At 46.3% G+C, this 13148-nt stretch overlaps 1 protein-coding gene across 1 annotated transcript in view; it reads left to right on the top strand.

Moving 5' to 3' along the window:
* The window catches only part of LOC120920533 (protein only RNase P catalytic subunit), a 115537-nt gene that overhangs the window by 45741 nt on the left and 56648 nt on the right, over positions 1 to 13148 (top strand). Inside the window, exon 4 of the mRNA XM_040332665.1 lies at positions 4240 to 4347. Coding sequence (XP_040188599.1) covers positions 4240 to 4347 — 108 coding nt within the window. The remainder of the gene's footprint in view (positions 1 to 4239; positions 4348 to 13148) is intronic.

Raw genomic sequence — 13148 nt, 5'->3', positions numbered from 1 at the left:
GAGGTGGAAGATGCGGCACAGTTAAAGACCTTGTTAAAATAAGAGATCAAAACCTCTCTAAAGGCCTCCTAGTATTCAGTGGAGAGACCGTAAACTCCCAGGGATTTATGTGGGGGGTAGTGAATGAATGAATGAATGACTTGTATAGCGCAACGCATGTGAACTGAATCGCCTCTGGGCGCTTTTTCCGGCCAGTATCTACTTGGCTGGTGCGGTCATTTTTACCCCGTAGGATCATGACACGCTAGGGACACACAGTCATACACACATATAATCATATATACATATATACTGGGCCAATTTGGATGAGATCCAATTTACCTACCAGCATGTCTTTGGAGTGTGGGAGGAAACCGGAGTACCCGGAGGAAACCCACGCAGACACAGGGAGAACATGCAAACTCCAGGCAGATGGTGTCGTGGTTGGGATTCGAACCAGCGAACCTTTTGCTGCTAGGCGAAAGTGCTATTTACTGCACCACTGTGACTGAATCGCTATTTCCTTATGCGTAATGGGAGCTTTCACGTGTGTCAAGGCTTGTGGGTCTAAAGAGGGGAGAATATTCGAGTTAAGAAATTTGTTGATGAGCTTATTAGTGGGTTAAGGGCTGTTGCTGCAAATTATAAAGAGCTGTAATAATTCTCAAAGGCGTTGGCCAGCTTTAAGCTTTTCCTCAGATATTCTTCTATTCAATCGGTTTCTAGTGGTAAAATGAAGGTGCTTTTTTAGGTTATTTTTATGCCGCAAACTATACTTGTCACAACGACGACATTGTAGTCTGTGTTTTTACTAAACATTCTGTAAATATTTCGAGAGAGGTTAGATGTGTTCATGTACAAGCCGAACCTGTATATCTTGTCAGTTGTCAGCCTGTCTAATGCCGCGTACACACGATCAGAAATTCCGTCAAGAAAACTGTGGAGGTGAGAGTGAGTGCCAGGGAATAAAGTCGGTGCCCCTGCTCCGCTGCACCTCGGAGGGAGGGGGGGGCGGGGGGTTGGGTGTTCCCATCAGGAAAGATGTATGGGGCCCCATAGTTTCTAACAGCAGCCCTGATTGTGGTAGCTTGGTGGCCTACTGGGGGTGAACACCAACTGGACAGGTTGAAAATTTTGTCCCAGTAACTATTATTATCACTACGGATGACTGACACTACAGTATGAAACCTCTGATTGCATTGTAGGACACAGGATATTGGTTTATTAAGACCACTTTCACACGGGAAAGGTTTGCAGGTGCTATTGCGCTAAAATTGGCGCCTGCAAACCAACCCTTAGACCCCATTCACACCTGAGCGTTTTGTAGCTTGAAGCCTGACGCTGGAGGGGAAAAAATCAATTATTCTCTATGGAGACGGTTCACATCTCCACTACAAAAAACGCCTGAAGCCAGAAGGTCAAAAACGCCTCAAGCTCAAACAAGTTCTGGGACTTTTTTTAGGGCGTTTTTCTGCTTTTTACATTGGTGACCCTAGACCTGTCCAAAATCGCGGTAAAAAATGCTGCGGCAAATCGCGGTAAAAAACGCCGCAAATATTGCGACAAAACGCGGTAAAAAAAATTGCGGCAAAATGCTACGCTCAGGTGTGAATGCAGCCTAAACGGCCACTGCTGTCTTTCCAGTGTGAAAGCCTGGGGGCTTTCAAACTGGAGCAGTGTGCTAGCAGGACTGCTAGCCGCATCTTTGGCGTGGTGAGCTCCTTCAATGCACCTTTGGAGCTCCTTCACTCAATGGGACACTGCGGCTATACTGCCGGCAATGCGCCTCTGCAGAGGCGCATTGCGGGCGGCTTGGCGGCTTATACTCTCTCGGCCACTAGCGGGGGTAAAACTGCCCCGCTAGCGGCCGAATAGCGCCGCAAAATTGGCCGCTAAAAATAGTGGCGCTTTACCGCGGCCGCTGCTCCCGCTCCAGCGTGAAAGTGGCCTAAGGAAAATCTGCTGGGCATATTACTTTAATGGGTGACAGGAGAGTTAAGTAGTTACCGTATTTATCGGGGTATAGCGTGCACCGGCGTAGAATGCGCACCCCAAGTTTAGAGAGGTAAAAAAGAAAAAAAAAGAAAACTTACCATTTTGCCCTGCGTCCATCGGCGGCCTTGTCCGGCGTCCGTCTGCGGCCTTGCGCGGGGTCCGTCTGCGGCTTTGGAGGTGTCCGCCTGCGGCCTCCATCCAGGTGTCCGTCTGCGGCCAGCGTGTCCGTTTCCGTCCAGCGTGTCCGTCTGCGGCCAGCGTGTCCGTTTCCGTCCAGCGTGTCCGTCTGCGGCCAGCGTGTCCGTTTCCGTCCAGCGTGTCCGTCTGCGGCCAGCGTGTCCGGTGTTCGTTTTTGGTTTTGGCCCGAGCCGAGAGGAGCCAGATTTCCTGTGTGTTCGGCTCCTCTCGTGTGGCTGCGGGCGGAGCCGAGCGTGGCCGAGCCTAGCCGAGTGCGCAGTACACTAGGCTCGGCTCGGCTCTAGGCTAGCGGCTCAGAGACAGCGGGGATCGGCGTATAACGCGCACCCACGATTTTCCCCTGATTTTAAGGGGAAAAAAGTGTGCGTTATACGCCAATAAATACGGTACTTTCTCTTTTTACAGGGCACTGCTTAGGGGCATGAAATGAGATAGGGTGTCAGTACATCAGGATTTATCTTTTTTTTTTTTTTTTTTTCAGATATATACCATAGTTTGTGGACTCAAAAAAATCCAGCTGTGAATGAATTCTATCGATAGAAAAATCTAATTGTGTTGAAAAAAATGCTAGACAATTCTGGGCCAGATTCATAAAAGAGATACGACGGCGTATCTCCTTATACGCCGTCGTATCTCTGAGATACGAAGGTGGTATCTATGCGCCTGATTCATAGAATCAGGTTACGCATAGATCTCCCTAAGATCCGACAGGTGTAAGTGACTTACACCGTCGGATCTTAGGCTGCAATTCTAGGCCGGCCGCTAGGTGGCGATTCCATTGCGGTCGGCGTAGAATATGCAAATGACTCGTTACGCCGATTCACGAACGTACGCTTTGCCCGTCGCAGTAAATGTACGCCGTTTCCGTAGAGATACGTGGCGTAAAGATAAAGCTGCCCTCTAGGTGGTCTAGCTAATGTTAAGTATGGCGGTCGTTCCCGCGTCGAAATTTGGAAATGTAACGTCGTTTGCGTAAGTCGTCCGTGAATGGCGCTGGACGCCATTTACGTTAACGTTGAAACCAATGACGTCCTTGCGACGTCATTTAGCGCAATGCACGTCGGGAAATTTTAGGGACGGAGCATGCGCAGTACGTTCGGCGAGGGAACGCGCCTAATTTAAATGGCCCCCGCCCCATTTGAATTAGGCGGGCTTGCGCCGGGCGGATTTACTCTACGCCGCCGCAACTTTACAGGCAAGTGCTTTGTGAATCAAGCACTTGCCCGTAAAACTTGCGGCGGTGTAACATAAATGTAATACGTTACGCCATTGCAGAGTAAGGCGATTCTACCTGAATCTGGCCCTCTATGTTTAGATCAGCAAAGGCTGCTTCCTGATTATTCTTATGACCCGTGCGGACTGCGTGCTGTGCAGTCCTATGCTCTCGGTAACGTTGGCATTTAGTGAATTAACTGCAATAACGCAGCCCATTCGTTTTAAATAAGATGCCAACACACTACAACACAAGTTTTAATGGACCCGCATAATTTGTTTTTCAATTAAGTGCATGACAACTCACAGATGACTCACATCTGTGCGCGGTGGGGTGCTCAAACACACGTGCGTTGTGGTCTGCGGACGAACAGCACTGCGAAACACCACAGCCAGTCGCATGTATGGTCTCCCATTTCTCACACTTCACTATTGTGCGGGAAAAATGCACAGGTTTAAATGGAATCTAAAAAATGGACTTTCCAATAAAACCGAAAGTCTGCTTGACTGGCAGCCCCCACCCCCCAAAGCATAAATATCTTAAAACGCATGTCAACAAAGTTTTTACATAAAGATTACAGGACTGAATTGTACTGGGACTTCCCAGCTTTCCCTGGAGGCAGCAAGGCGGCACACTGCCAATGCCTCTTGGATTCCTCTGAAGCCAGGCTGAGGTAAGTTTTTTTTTTTTTTTTTTTCTAAATTGTTTTTAAAAGATTTTATTTAGAGGCATTGTAAAAAGGGGAGTTTAAACATGTAGCTTTGTTTGATGACATATAAACAACCTCGCCTTGCCCAGAGCACACAATAAATTACATTTTTGTCATATAATGTCTGTTTTTTTTTTTATTCTAGGAATTGCAGGCATTTCTTCAGTATGTGAATTCCCGGCCCCCATATGACATTGTGGTAGATGGGCTGAATGTGGCATACCATTCCAAAAAAGCCATTTATTCCCAGGCTGTAAGTAATAAATTACTATAATCATGAAGATCGGTGAGATATTTGTTTGTGTAGACCTGGGGCCAGATCCACGTAGATCGGCGTAATTTTAAGCAGGCGTAGTGTATCGTAGTTGCGCTACGCTACCGCTACTTTGAGAGGCAAGTGCTGTATTCACAAAGCACTTGCGTCTAAAGTTACGGCGGCGTAGCGGAAATGTGTTGGCGTAAGGGCGCGGAATTCAAATGACAAAGATGTGGGCGTGTTTTATGTTAATTCAACTTGACCCCTACGTAAATGACGGGTTTTTTTTAACGACGCATGCGCCGTCCGTGGGGGTATCCCAGTGCGCATGCTTGAAATAGTCAATGCTTTCGACGTGAACGTAATTTACGCAAAGCCCTATTCGCGTACGACTTGCGTAAACGACGGAAAATTTGACGCTGTCCCGACGTCCATACTTAACATTGGCTACGCCTCATATAGCAGGGGTAACGTTACGCCGAAAAAAGCCTTACGTAAACGACGTAAAAAATGCGCCGGCCGGACGTATGTTCTGAGCATCGGTGTATCTAGCTAATTTGCATACTCTACGCGGAAATCAACGGAAGCGCCACCTAGCGGCCAGCGTAAATATGCAACTAAGATCCGACAGCGTACTAAGACGTACGTCAGTCGGATCTAGCCCCCATTCAGTCGTATCTTGTTTTGTGGATACAAAACAAAGATACGACGGGGCATCCTAGAAGTTACGCGGCGTATCGATAGATACGCCGACGTAACTTCTTTGTGGATCTGGCCCTTAAAGGGTAACTCCACTTTCTCGAGAAAAAAATTGTAAATAATAAATGTAAAAAATCAACATAGCCTATATAATTGTGACACAAGTCATATTGTTATTAAAAATCACCTTTCCTTTTCAATCTGCAATGCTGTAATATTCTGTAAAATATAATATGGCTACCTGGAGGCGTTCTGTGTACACATGAGGTACAGAACTCCCCCTGAAAATGTAATTTCCTGCTTGTGCGATTGGCTTACTGATTTTCCCAGAAGTCTTCACTTAGATTTTTGACACCCCCCTGCAACAAAAAATGCATTTTTTGGTGAGATACTCCAAAAGATGGGATGCAGAACCTGCAACTTTCCTCATTAGAACTCTGCAAGTGCAGCCGCTGATAGATAAATATAAAACCACTCCCATACAGATTCAGTTCGCACATGGACATAGACTAACAAACTGCTAATTTCCCAGAGTAACAAAGGGTAGGAGTCTGCAACAAAGTTTGTTACAATTCTTACACAAAGATTACCCAGAAGAGAATGTTTTTTTTTTCTCAGCAAAAGTGGAGTTACTTTTTAACTGCTTGCAGACCAGCGCACGACTATATACGTTGACAGAATGGCACGGACAGGCAGAAGGACGTGTATATATCGTCCCCTTTAACCACTTAACCCCCGGACCATGTTGCTGCCCAAAGACCAGAGCACTTTTTGCGATTCGGGACTGGCGTCCTTTTTTTCCCACAAATAGAGCTTTCTTTTGGTGGTATTTGATCACCTCTGCGGTTTTTATTTTTTGCGCTATAAACAAAAATAGAGCGACAATTTTGAAAAAAAATAATATTTTTTACTTTTTGCTGTAATAAATATCCCCCAAAAATATATCAAAATTTTATTTTTTTCCTCAGTTTAGGCCGATACATATTCTTCTACATATTTTTCGTAAAAAAAAATCGCAATAAGCGTTTATTGATCGGTTTGTGCAAAAGTTATAGCGTTTACAAAATAGGGGGTATTTTTATGGCATTTTTCTTAATATATATTTTTTTTTACTAGTAATGGCGGCGATTAGCGATTTTTTTCGGTACTGCGACATTATGGCGGACACTTCAGACACTTTTGAAAATAAAAAAATGCATTGGATTACTATAAAAATGCCACTGGCAGGGAAGGGGTTAACACTAGGGGCGGGGAAGGGGTTAAGTATGTCCCTGGGTGTGTTCTTAATGTGGGGGGGGGGAGGCCTCACTAGGGGAAACACTGATCTTCTGTTCATACATTGTATGAACAGAAGATCAGCATTTCCCCCCCTGACAGGACCAGGAGCTGTGTGTTTACACACACAGCTCCCGGTCCCCGCTCTGTAACGAGCAATCGCGGGTGCCCGGCGGCGTTCGCGCCCGCCGGGCACCCGAGAGAGAGCCGATGTAGAGCTACGGGCTCTCGCGCAGGGGAGCCAACCTGCCGGCGTAAAACGACGGCGGCAGGTCGGCAAGTAGTTAAGAAGCCGGCATTGTGGACGCACGCGCCCGCTTGATGTCTGCGGGCATACCCACGATCGTGTCACGGTGAGGAAGAAGGGGGAAATGCAAGCATTTCCCCAGTCTTCCTAGTGACAGGACAGTGACCACAGCTTCCTGTAATTGTAAGCTGTGATCACTGTCATGTCACACACAGCCCATCCCTCCTACAGTTAGAACACATCCCTAGGCACACTTAACCCCTTCAGCACCACCTAGTGGTTAACCCCTTCACTGGCCATGTCATCTTCACAGTAATCAATGCATTTTTATAGCACTGATCGCTGTAAAAATGACAATGGTCCCAAAAATGTGTCAAAAGTGTCCGACGTGTCCGCCATAAAGTCGCAGTCACGATAAAAAACAAAGTCAGTTAGCCAATCAGGAGAGAGGGGGCGGGGTCGAACTGCAGCTCTGTGTCTGAATGGACATACAGAGCTGCAGCTTGGGTGCCCCCATAGCAAGATGCTTGCACTCAACAGGAGGGAGGGGCCAGGAGCAGCAAAGAGGGACCCGAGAAGAGGAGGATCAGGGGGGCTGCCTTGTGCAAATCAACTGCACAGAGCAGGTAATTATAACAAGTTTGTTTATTTTAAACAAGACTTTACAATCACTTTAAAGTGTTACTAAACCCAGAACCCTGCATTCACTATATCTGGTCTCCCACAGTACACAGAACATGGACATTTAATTATTTTAGTAAATACACTGCTAAATACCTTTTCTCATTAGCAATATATAGCAGTCTTGTGACTTCTATCAGTTTCCGGTCGAGCACTGGTTAAAGCTTGTAGGCGTTATTCTCCTCTGACTGTCCTATGAAGCTGCATGACCCCTAACCCTTGGTCTGGACAGTGCTGATTGGCCCTGTGCCGATCACATGCACCCTCTCCAAAATAAAAATAATAAACCTCTCTAGCACTACACACCAAACTGAGCATGTGCAGAGTGCCCCTAAGGCTCTGTACTATCAGGAGATGGATTGAGCACTGTGGAAGAGGGGGAGGATCAGAGAAGACAGGATCAAACAGCCTTTTTACACAATGCAGAATATTAACCCCATAGGTTCCTCAGTATAACAAGCATGATTTACTGCATATATTGACTGATTTTACTGTTGCGTGTTTAGTAACACTTTAAGGCTTCATGTACACATAGCCTACTTTGACCGCCAGCCGCGGGAAAACACAAAACGCATCAAAATCGTGCTGCAATTTTACTGCGTTTTTGCGACCAGCGATCAAAGCGTTTCTAACCTGACGCGATTCTTCCACGTTCAGGAGAGAGAGGTTGAAGTTCCCCTAACTGCAGCAGCTCTTATGTCTCGTACACACGACCAGCTGACAGGAAAACTGCGAGGAGAGCTTTTGGCCGGGAATCCGGGCCGTGTTTATGCTCCTTGCAGTTTTTCCGACGGGAAAACTGCCCAAAACCCGCCAGACAAAAAAAGATATCCAGCTCTCTTTTTTCCCTCCGGGAAAACCGGCTGACTTTTGCTCGGTGGTTTTTGGTAGTTTACCTATGGGAAAAACTGCGATGGAGCATACACACAGCCGGGATTCCCGGCCAAAGCTCCATCGCAGTTTTCCTGTCGGGAAAACCGGCCGTGTGTAGGGGGAAAGACTGAACCGCGCAGGTTCTCGGCTTTCCCCTCGGGATTTCCGACGGGAACGTTTCCCACACGTGTGTACGGGGCATAAAATATGGGTAAAAGCCTATCTGTACATGGGCATATACGCTTTTCTTTATGGAGCTGAGTCTAGGAGCTTTGGCCAAAAAATGACACAGGCTCCTAAACTCAAGTTTAGGAGCTGTAGTTTACATGAAGCCTTATTGAAGCTGACTTGTATGTGATGCTCCCTCTAGTGGTACACCTGCTAAATTCTATATTTAATATAATAAAAAAATAAGGACAATCAAGCATGTAGACATCTGAAATTACTTTTAGGTAAGCTCAAAATCACTTACTCCAAATATATACTCCCTAGTAGTCTAGTAGTAGTCTAGTAGTAGTCTAGTAGTATGCTGACCATTTAAAGCAGGTAACCAATCCAAAAAAAAAAAAAAAACGCTATAGGCGGTGCACATTCCGGCTAACGCTGTAAAAATTTCCAGTTTGTGGTTTGACTTGTCTACAACCATTGACTGTGTCAGCTGTATATATGCAGAACGTGGGAAAGGTAAATGTGGTTTTTATATGTTTTTCACAAAGAAACCACATATAAAATGCCTCTTTTGTATGCAAATTGTGCCAACTTGTATGCAGAGTGAACCATGGTACATGAATGTCTGCGCCTATGACGCAAGCAAAGTATTACACACAAGTAATGTTTAATGTTTCTCAATGTATTAATGTGCTGATGCCATTGCTTTTTATTTTAAAAGTCAGCACTTGCAGATAAGCGCGTGATATATTCAGATGTGCATCGCCTATCAGATCAGAATTGGAATTACTGAGAATTTGCTAAAGCAGTTTGAAAATTTCTGCTGCTGCCCTTCTTCATACTACATTCTCATCATCTCCTGCACCACGCCAGATAATGTTTCAGAGACATCTCACAGTAGAAGGTTCCTGCTGGGGTTAGCTCAAACCTAAAAAATTATAAAATTACTACCAGTTACTACTTTAACTGCTTCAGCCCCGGAAGATTTTACCCCCTTCCTGACCAGAGCACTTTTTGCGATTCGGCACTGCGTCACTTAAACTGACAATTGCGCGGTCGTGCGATATGGGAACCAGACAAAATTTGCGTCCTTTTTTTCCCAAAAATAGCGATTTCTTTTGCTGTCATTTGAGCACCTCTGCGGTTTTTATTTTTTGCGCTATAAACAAAAGAACAGTGCCAATTTTGAAAAAAAACACAATGGCCCGGATTCACAAAGCACTTACGCCGACGTATCTCAAGATACGCCGACGTAAGTACAAATGTGCACCGTCGTATCTATGCACCGACCCACATACGAAGATACGCCTAAAAATAGGCTTCCTACGACCAACGTAACTTGCCTACGCCGTCGTATCGTGGGCGCATATTTACGCTGGGCGCATTTGATTTTCTATGCACATATGCAAATGAGGGAGATACGCTGATTCACGAACGTACTTGCGCCCGGCGCATAATATACGTGGTTTGCGTAAAGTCGTACGTCCGGCGTAAAGTTATTCCCCATATATGAGGCGAAACCCATGCAAAGGTATGGACCAGGGAACACAGCCGTCGTATTTTACGTTGTTTACGTAGTATGTGAATAGGGCTGGGCGTAGGTTACGTTCACGCCATAGGCAGTGATCCGTCGTATCTTAGGGAGTAGTTCCAACGTGATTCTGAGCATGCACACTGGGATACGTCCACGGGACGGCGCATGCGCCGTTCGTTTTAAGTACTTGTATGGCACTCGGCCCATCATTTGCATGGGGTCATGCCTCATTAGCATGGCTCACGCCCACTTCCACCTACAGCGGCTTACGCCGAGGAAACCCAGCGCAGTTTGGGAGGCAAGTGCTTAGTGAATTCGGTGCTTGCCTCTCTGCGCTATGTCAGCGTAGCATATATTAGATGTGCTACGCCGGCATAAATATGCACCAATGTATGTGAATCCGGGCCAATATCTTTTACTTTTTTGCTATAATAAATACCCCAATTTTTTTTAAAAAAATATATATATTTTTTCCTCATTTTAGGCAGATATGTATTCTTCTACATATTTTTGGTAAAAAAAAATCCCAATAAGCGTATATTGATTGGTTTGTGCAAAAGTTATAGCGTCTTCAAAATAGGGGATAGAATTATGGCATTTTTTTATTTATTTTTTTACTAGTAATGGCGGCGATCTGCGATTTTTTTTCGGGACTGTGACATTATGGCGGACACTTTTGACACATTTTTGGGACCATTGACAATTTTACAGCAATCGGTGCTATAAAAATGCACTGATTACTGTAAAAATGGCACTGGCAGTGAAGGGGTTAACACTAGGGTCCGATCAAGGGGTTAATTGTGCTCCCTATAAGTGTTCTAACTGAAGGGGGGGATGGGACTTGCTAGGGGAAATGACAGATCGCTGTTCATACTTTGTATGAAGCCGATCAGTCATTTCTCCCCCTGAAAGAATGGTCATCAGGCCCGCCAGGCACTCGCATTGGCTCCGCGGGCGAGCAGCGGGCGAGCGTGCCCCAAGTGGCCACAGGGCGAACAACGTTGCATAACGTTGTTTCGCCGAGCCGAGCCATGTTGCGGCGGCTGGTCGGCAAAACATAACAGCTAAAGTATTGCTGAACTTTCCAAGAATTCTACACTAACCCTACATTTATCAAAGTAAATCTCCACTTTTGCTAAAGCAAAGCCAAAATTCTATATTTCAGCAGCTGCAGTTTGGTAGCCTGGAAAGCTTCCATACACTGTTCATGTACAGATTTCCGCCAGAAGTCTCCTTTTCTGCTCCTATTATTAGCTCACCTTTTTTAGAGGAGATTAATTACAAGCATGCTTGGCAACAAGAGTTTCACTTTTGCTGAGATACTTTGTGAGACCCTTACATGTCTAAGCCTGGCCATCGATGGTTCAAATCTCAGGCCAGTTCAGCAGGAACCGGCAAAGATCCAAACCATGTATGGGCAGGCTTATTGTCAATCGGTCAACTTGGGTACAACCAGCCTTTTGGATTTTACATGTGATTGTTGCTAGCGGCTATTGTAGCCGCTAGCACTCATCACTCTGTTCTCCCAGTGGGGACGTCTCCCCCCACTGGGAGAACAAAATGGTTCTGCGGGAGGGATTCCCCCATCAACACTGACTGTGTTGATGGGGGAATCGAGCAATTTTCGTGGGTTGCAGGAAAGAAAATCACTACGGCTTAAAGCTGGCCATAGATTATGCGATATTCTTTCCTACAACCACAGATTGCAGGAAAGAAAATTGCTTGATTCCCCCTTCATCATAGTCAGTGCTGATAGGGGAATCCCTCTCACAGTGTTGATGAGGGAATCCCATCTGTGAAGGTTATTGTGTTCTCCCGGCTGGGGGCGTGGGGAGCTATACCTGGCTAGCGGCTATAGCTACTGGCAATAATCGCGTGCTAAAAATCCTATATGATGTTTTTACCCAAGAGGATCAATGGATTGATTTGGGTACAATCAGCCTACCCATAGAGGGATCGAATCTCAGCCAGTCCCTGCTGAACCGGCCGAGATTCAGTCCATCTATAGCCGGCTTAAAGTGCCGCAGCTACATTGCCTTGTTAGAAAGGATAGAGCTTTATAGGGCTAGATTCAGATAGCCCGCCGTAAATTTGTGCGGGCGTAGCGTATCTCAGAAACGCTATGCCGCCGTAACTTCGTGAGGCTGGGGCTGGATTCACAAAGAACCTGCGCCCTAAGTTACGGCGGGGTAGCGTAAATCTGCCGGCGTAAGTGCGCCGAATTCAAATTCTGAAGAGGTGGGCGTGTTTTATGCAAATAAAACATGACCCCACGTAAATGACGTCTCTAACGAATGGCGCATGCGCCGTCCGTGAACGTATCCCACTGCGCATGCTCCTAATCACGTCGCAAATAGTCAATGCTTTCGACGTGAACGTAACTTACGCAAAGCCCTATTCGCGAATGACTTACGCAAACGATGCAAAATTCGACGCTGTCCCGACGTCCATACTTAACATTGGTTATTCCTTATATAGCAGGAGTAACCTTACGCCGGAAAAAGCCTTACGAAAACGACGTAAAAAAATCCGCCAGGCGCACGTACATTTCTGAATCGGCGTATCTAGCTCATTTGCATATTCTACGCCAAAATCAACGGAACCGCCACCTAGCGGCCAGCCAAAATATGCACCCTAAGATACGATGGCGTAGGAGACTTACACTGCTCGTATCTTAGGCCCCGTACACACGAGAGGATCCATCCGCTGGAATTGATCCGCGGACCGGCTCCAGCGGATAGATCCTATGGTGTGAACACTCCAGCGGATCTGTTTCCGCGGATTTTTATCCCCTGGGATGGATTTCAAGCGGATAGAAATTTGAAGACATGCTTTCAAATCTCTCCGCTTGAATCCATCCCAACGGATTGATCCGCTGGTCTGTACAGACTCACCGGATCAATCCGTCTGTAGGGATCCCCCGCATGCGTCGTAATGATTAGACGCATGCGTGGAATTCCTTATATGACAGCGTCGCGCACGTCGCCGCGTCATCATCGCGGCGACGGCGCGACACGTCATCGCAAGGGGATTTCGGCGCGGATTTCAATCCTATGGTGAGTACACTCCATCGGATCCAAATCCGCGGAAATCCTCGAGAGGATTTATCCGCGGAAACGGTCCGGTGGACCGTATCCGCGGATAAATCCTCTCGTGTGTACTAGGCCTTAGCCTAATTTAAGCGTATCTGGTTTCCAGAATACGCTTAAATTTACGACGGCGTAGATTCAGAGTTACGACGGCCCCCCTCCCATTTTTTTTTATTACTTAATACATTTATTTATTTTTTGCATTACACCTGTAAGGTGCCCAATGGTCCCC

The sequence above is a fragment of the Rana temporaria genome, chromosome 13 (genome assembly GCF_905171775.1).
Source record: "Rana temporaria chromosome 13, aRanTem1.1, whole genome shotgun sequence".
Taxonomy (NCBI): Eukaryota; Metazoa; Chordata; class Amphibia; order Anura; family Ranidae; genus Rana; species Rana temporaria.
This window is presented reverse-complemented; position numbering and strand designations above follow the sequence as displayed.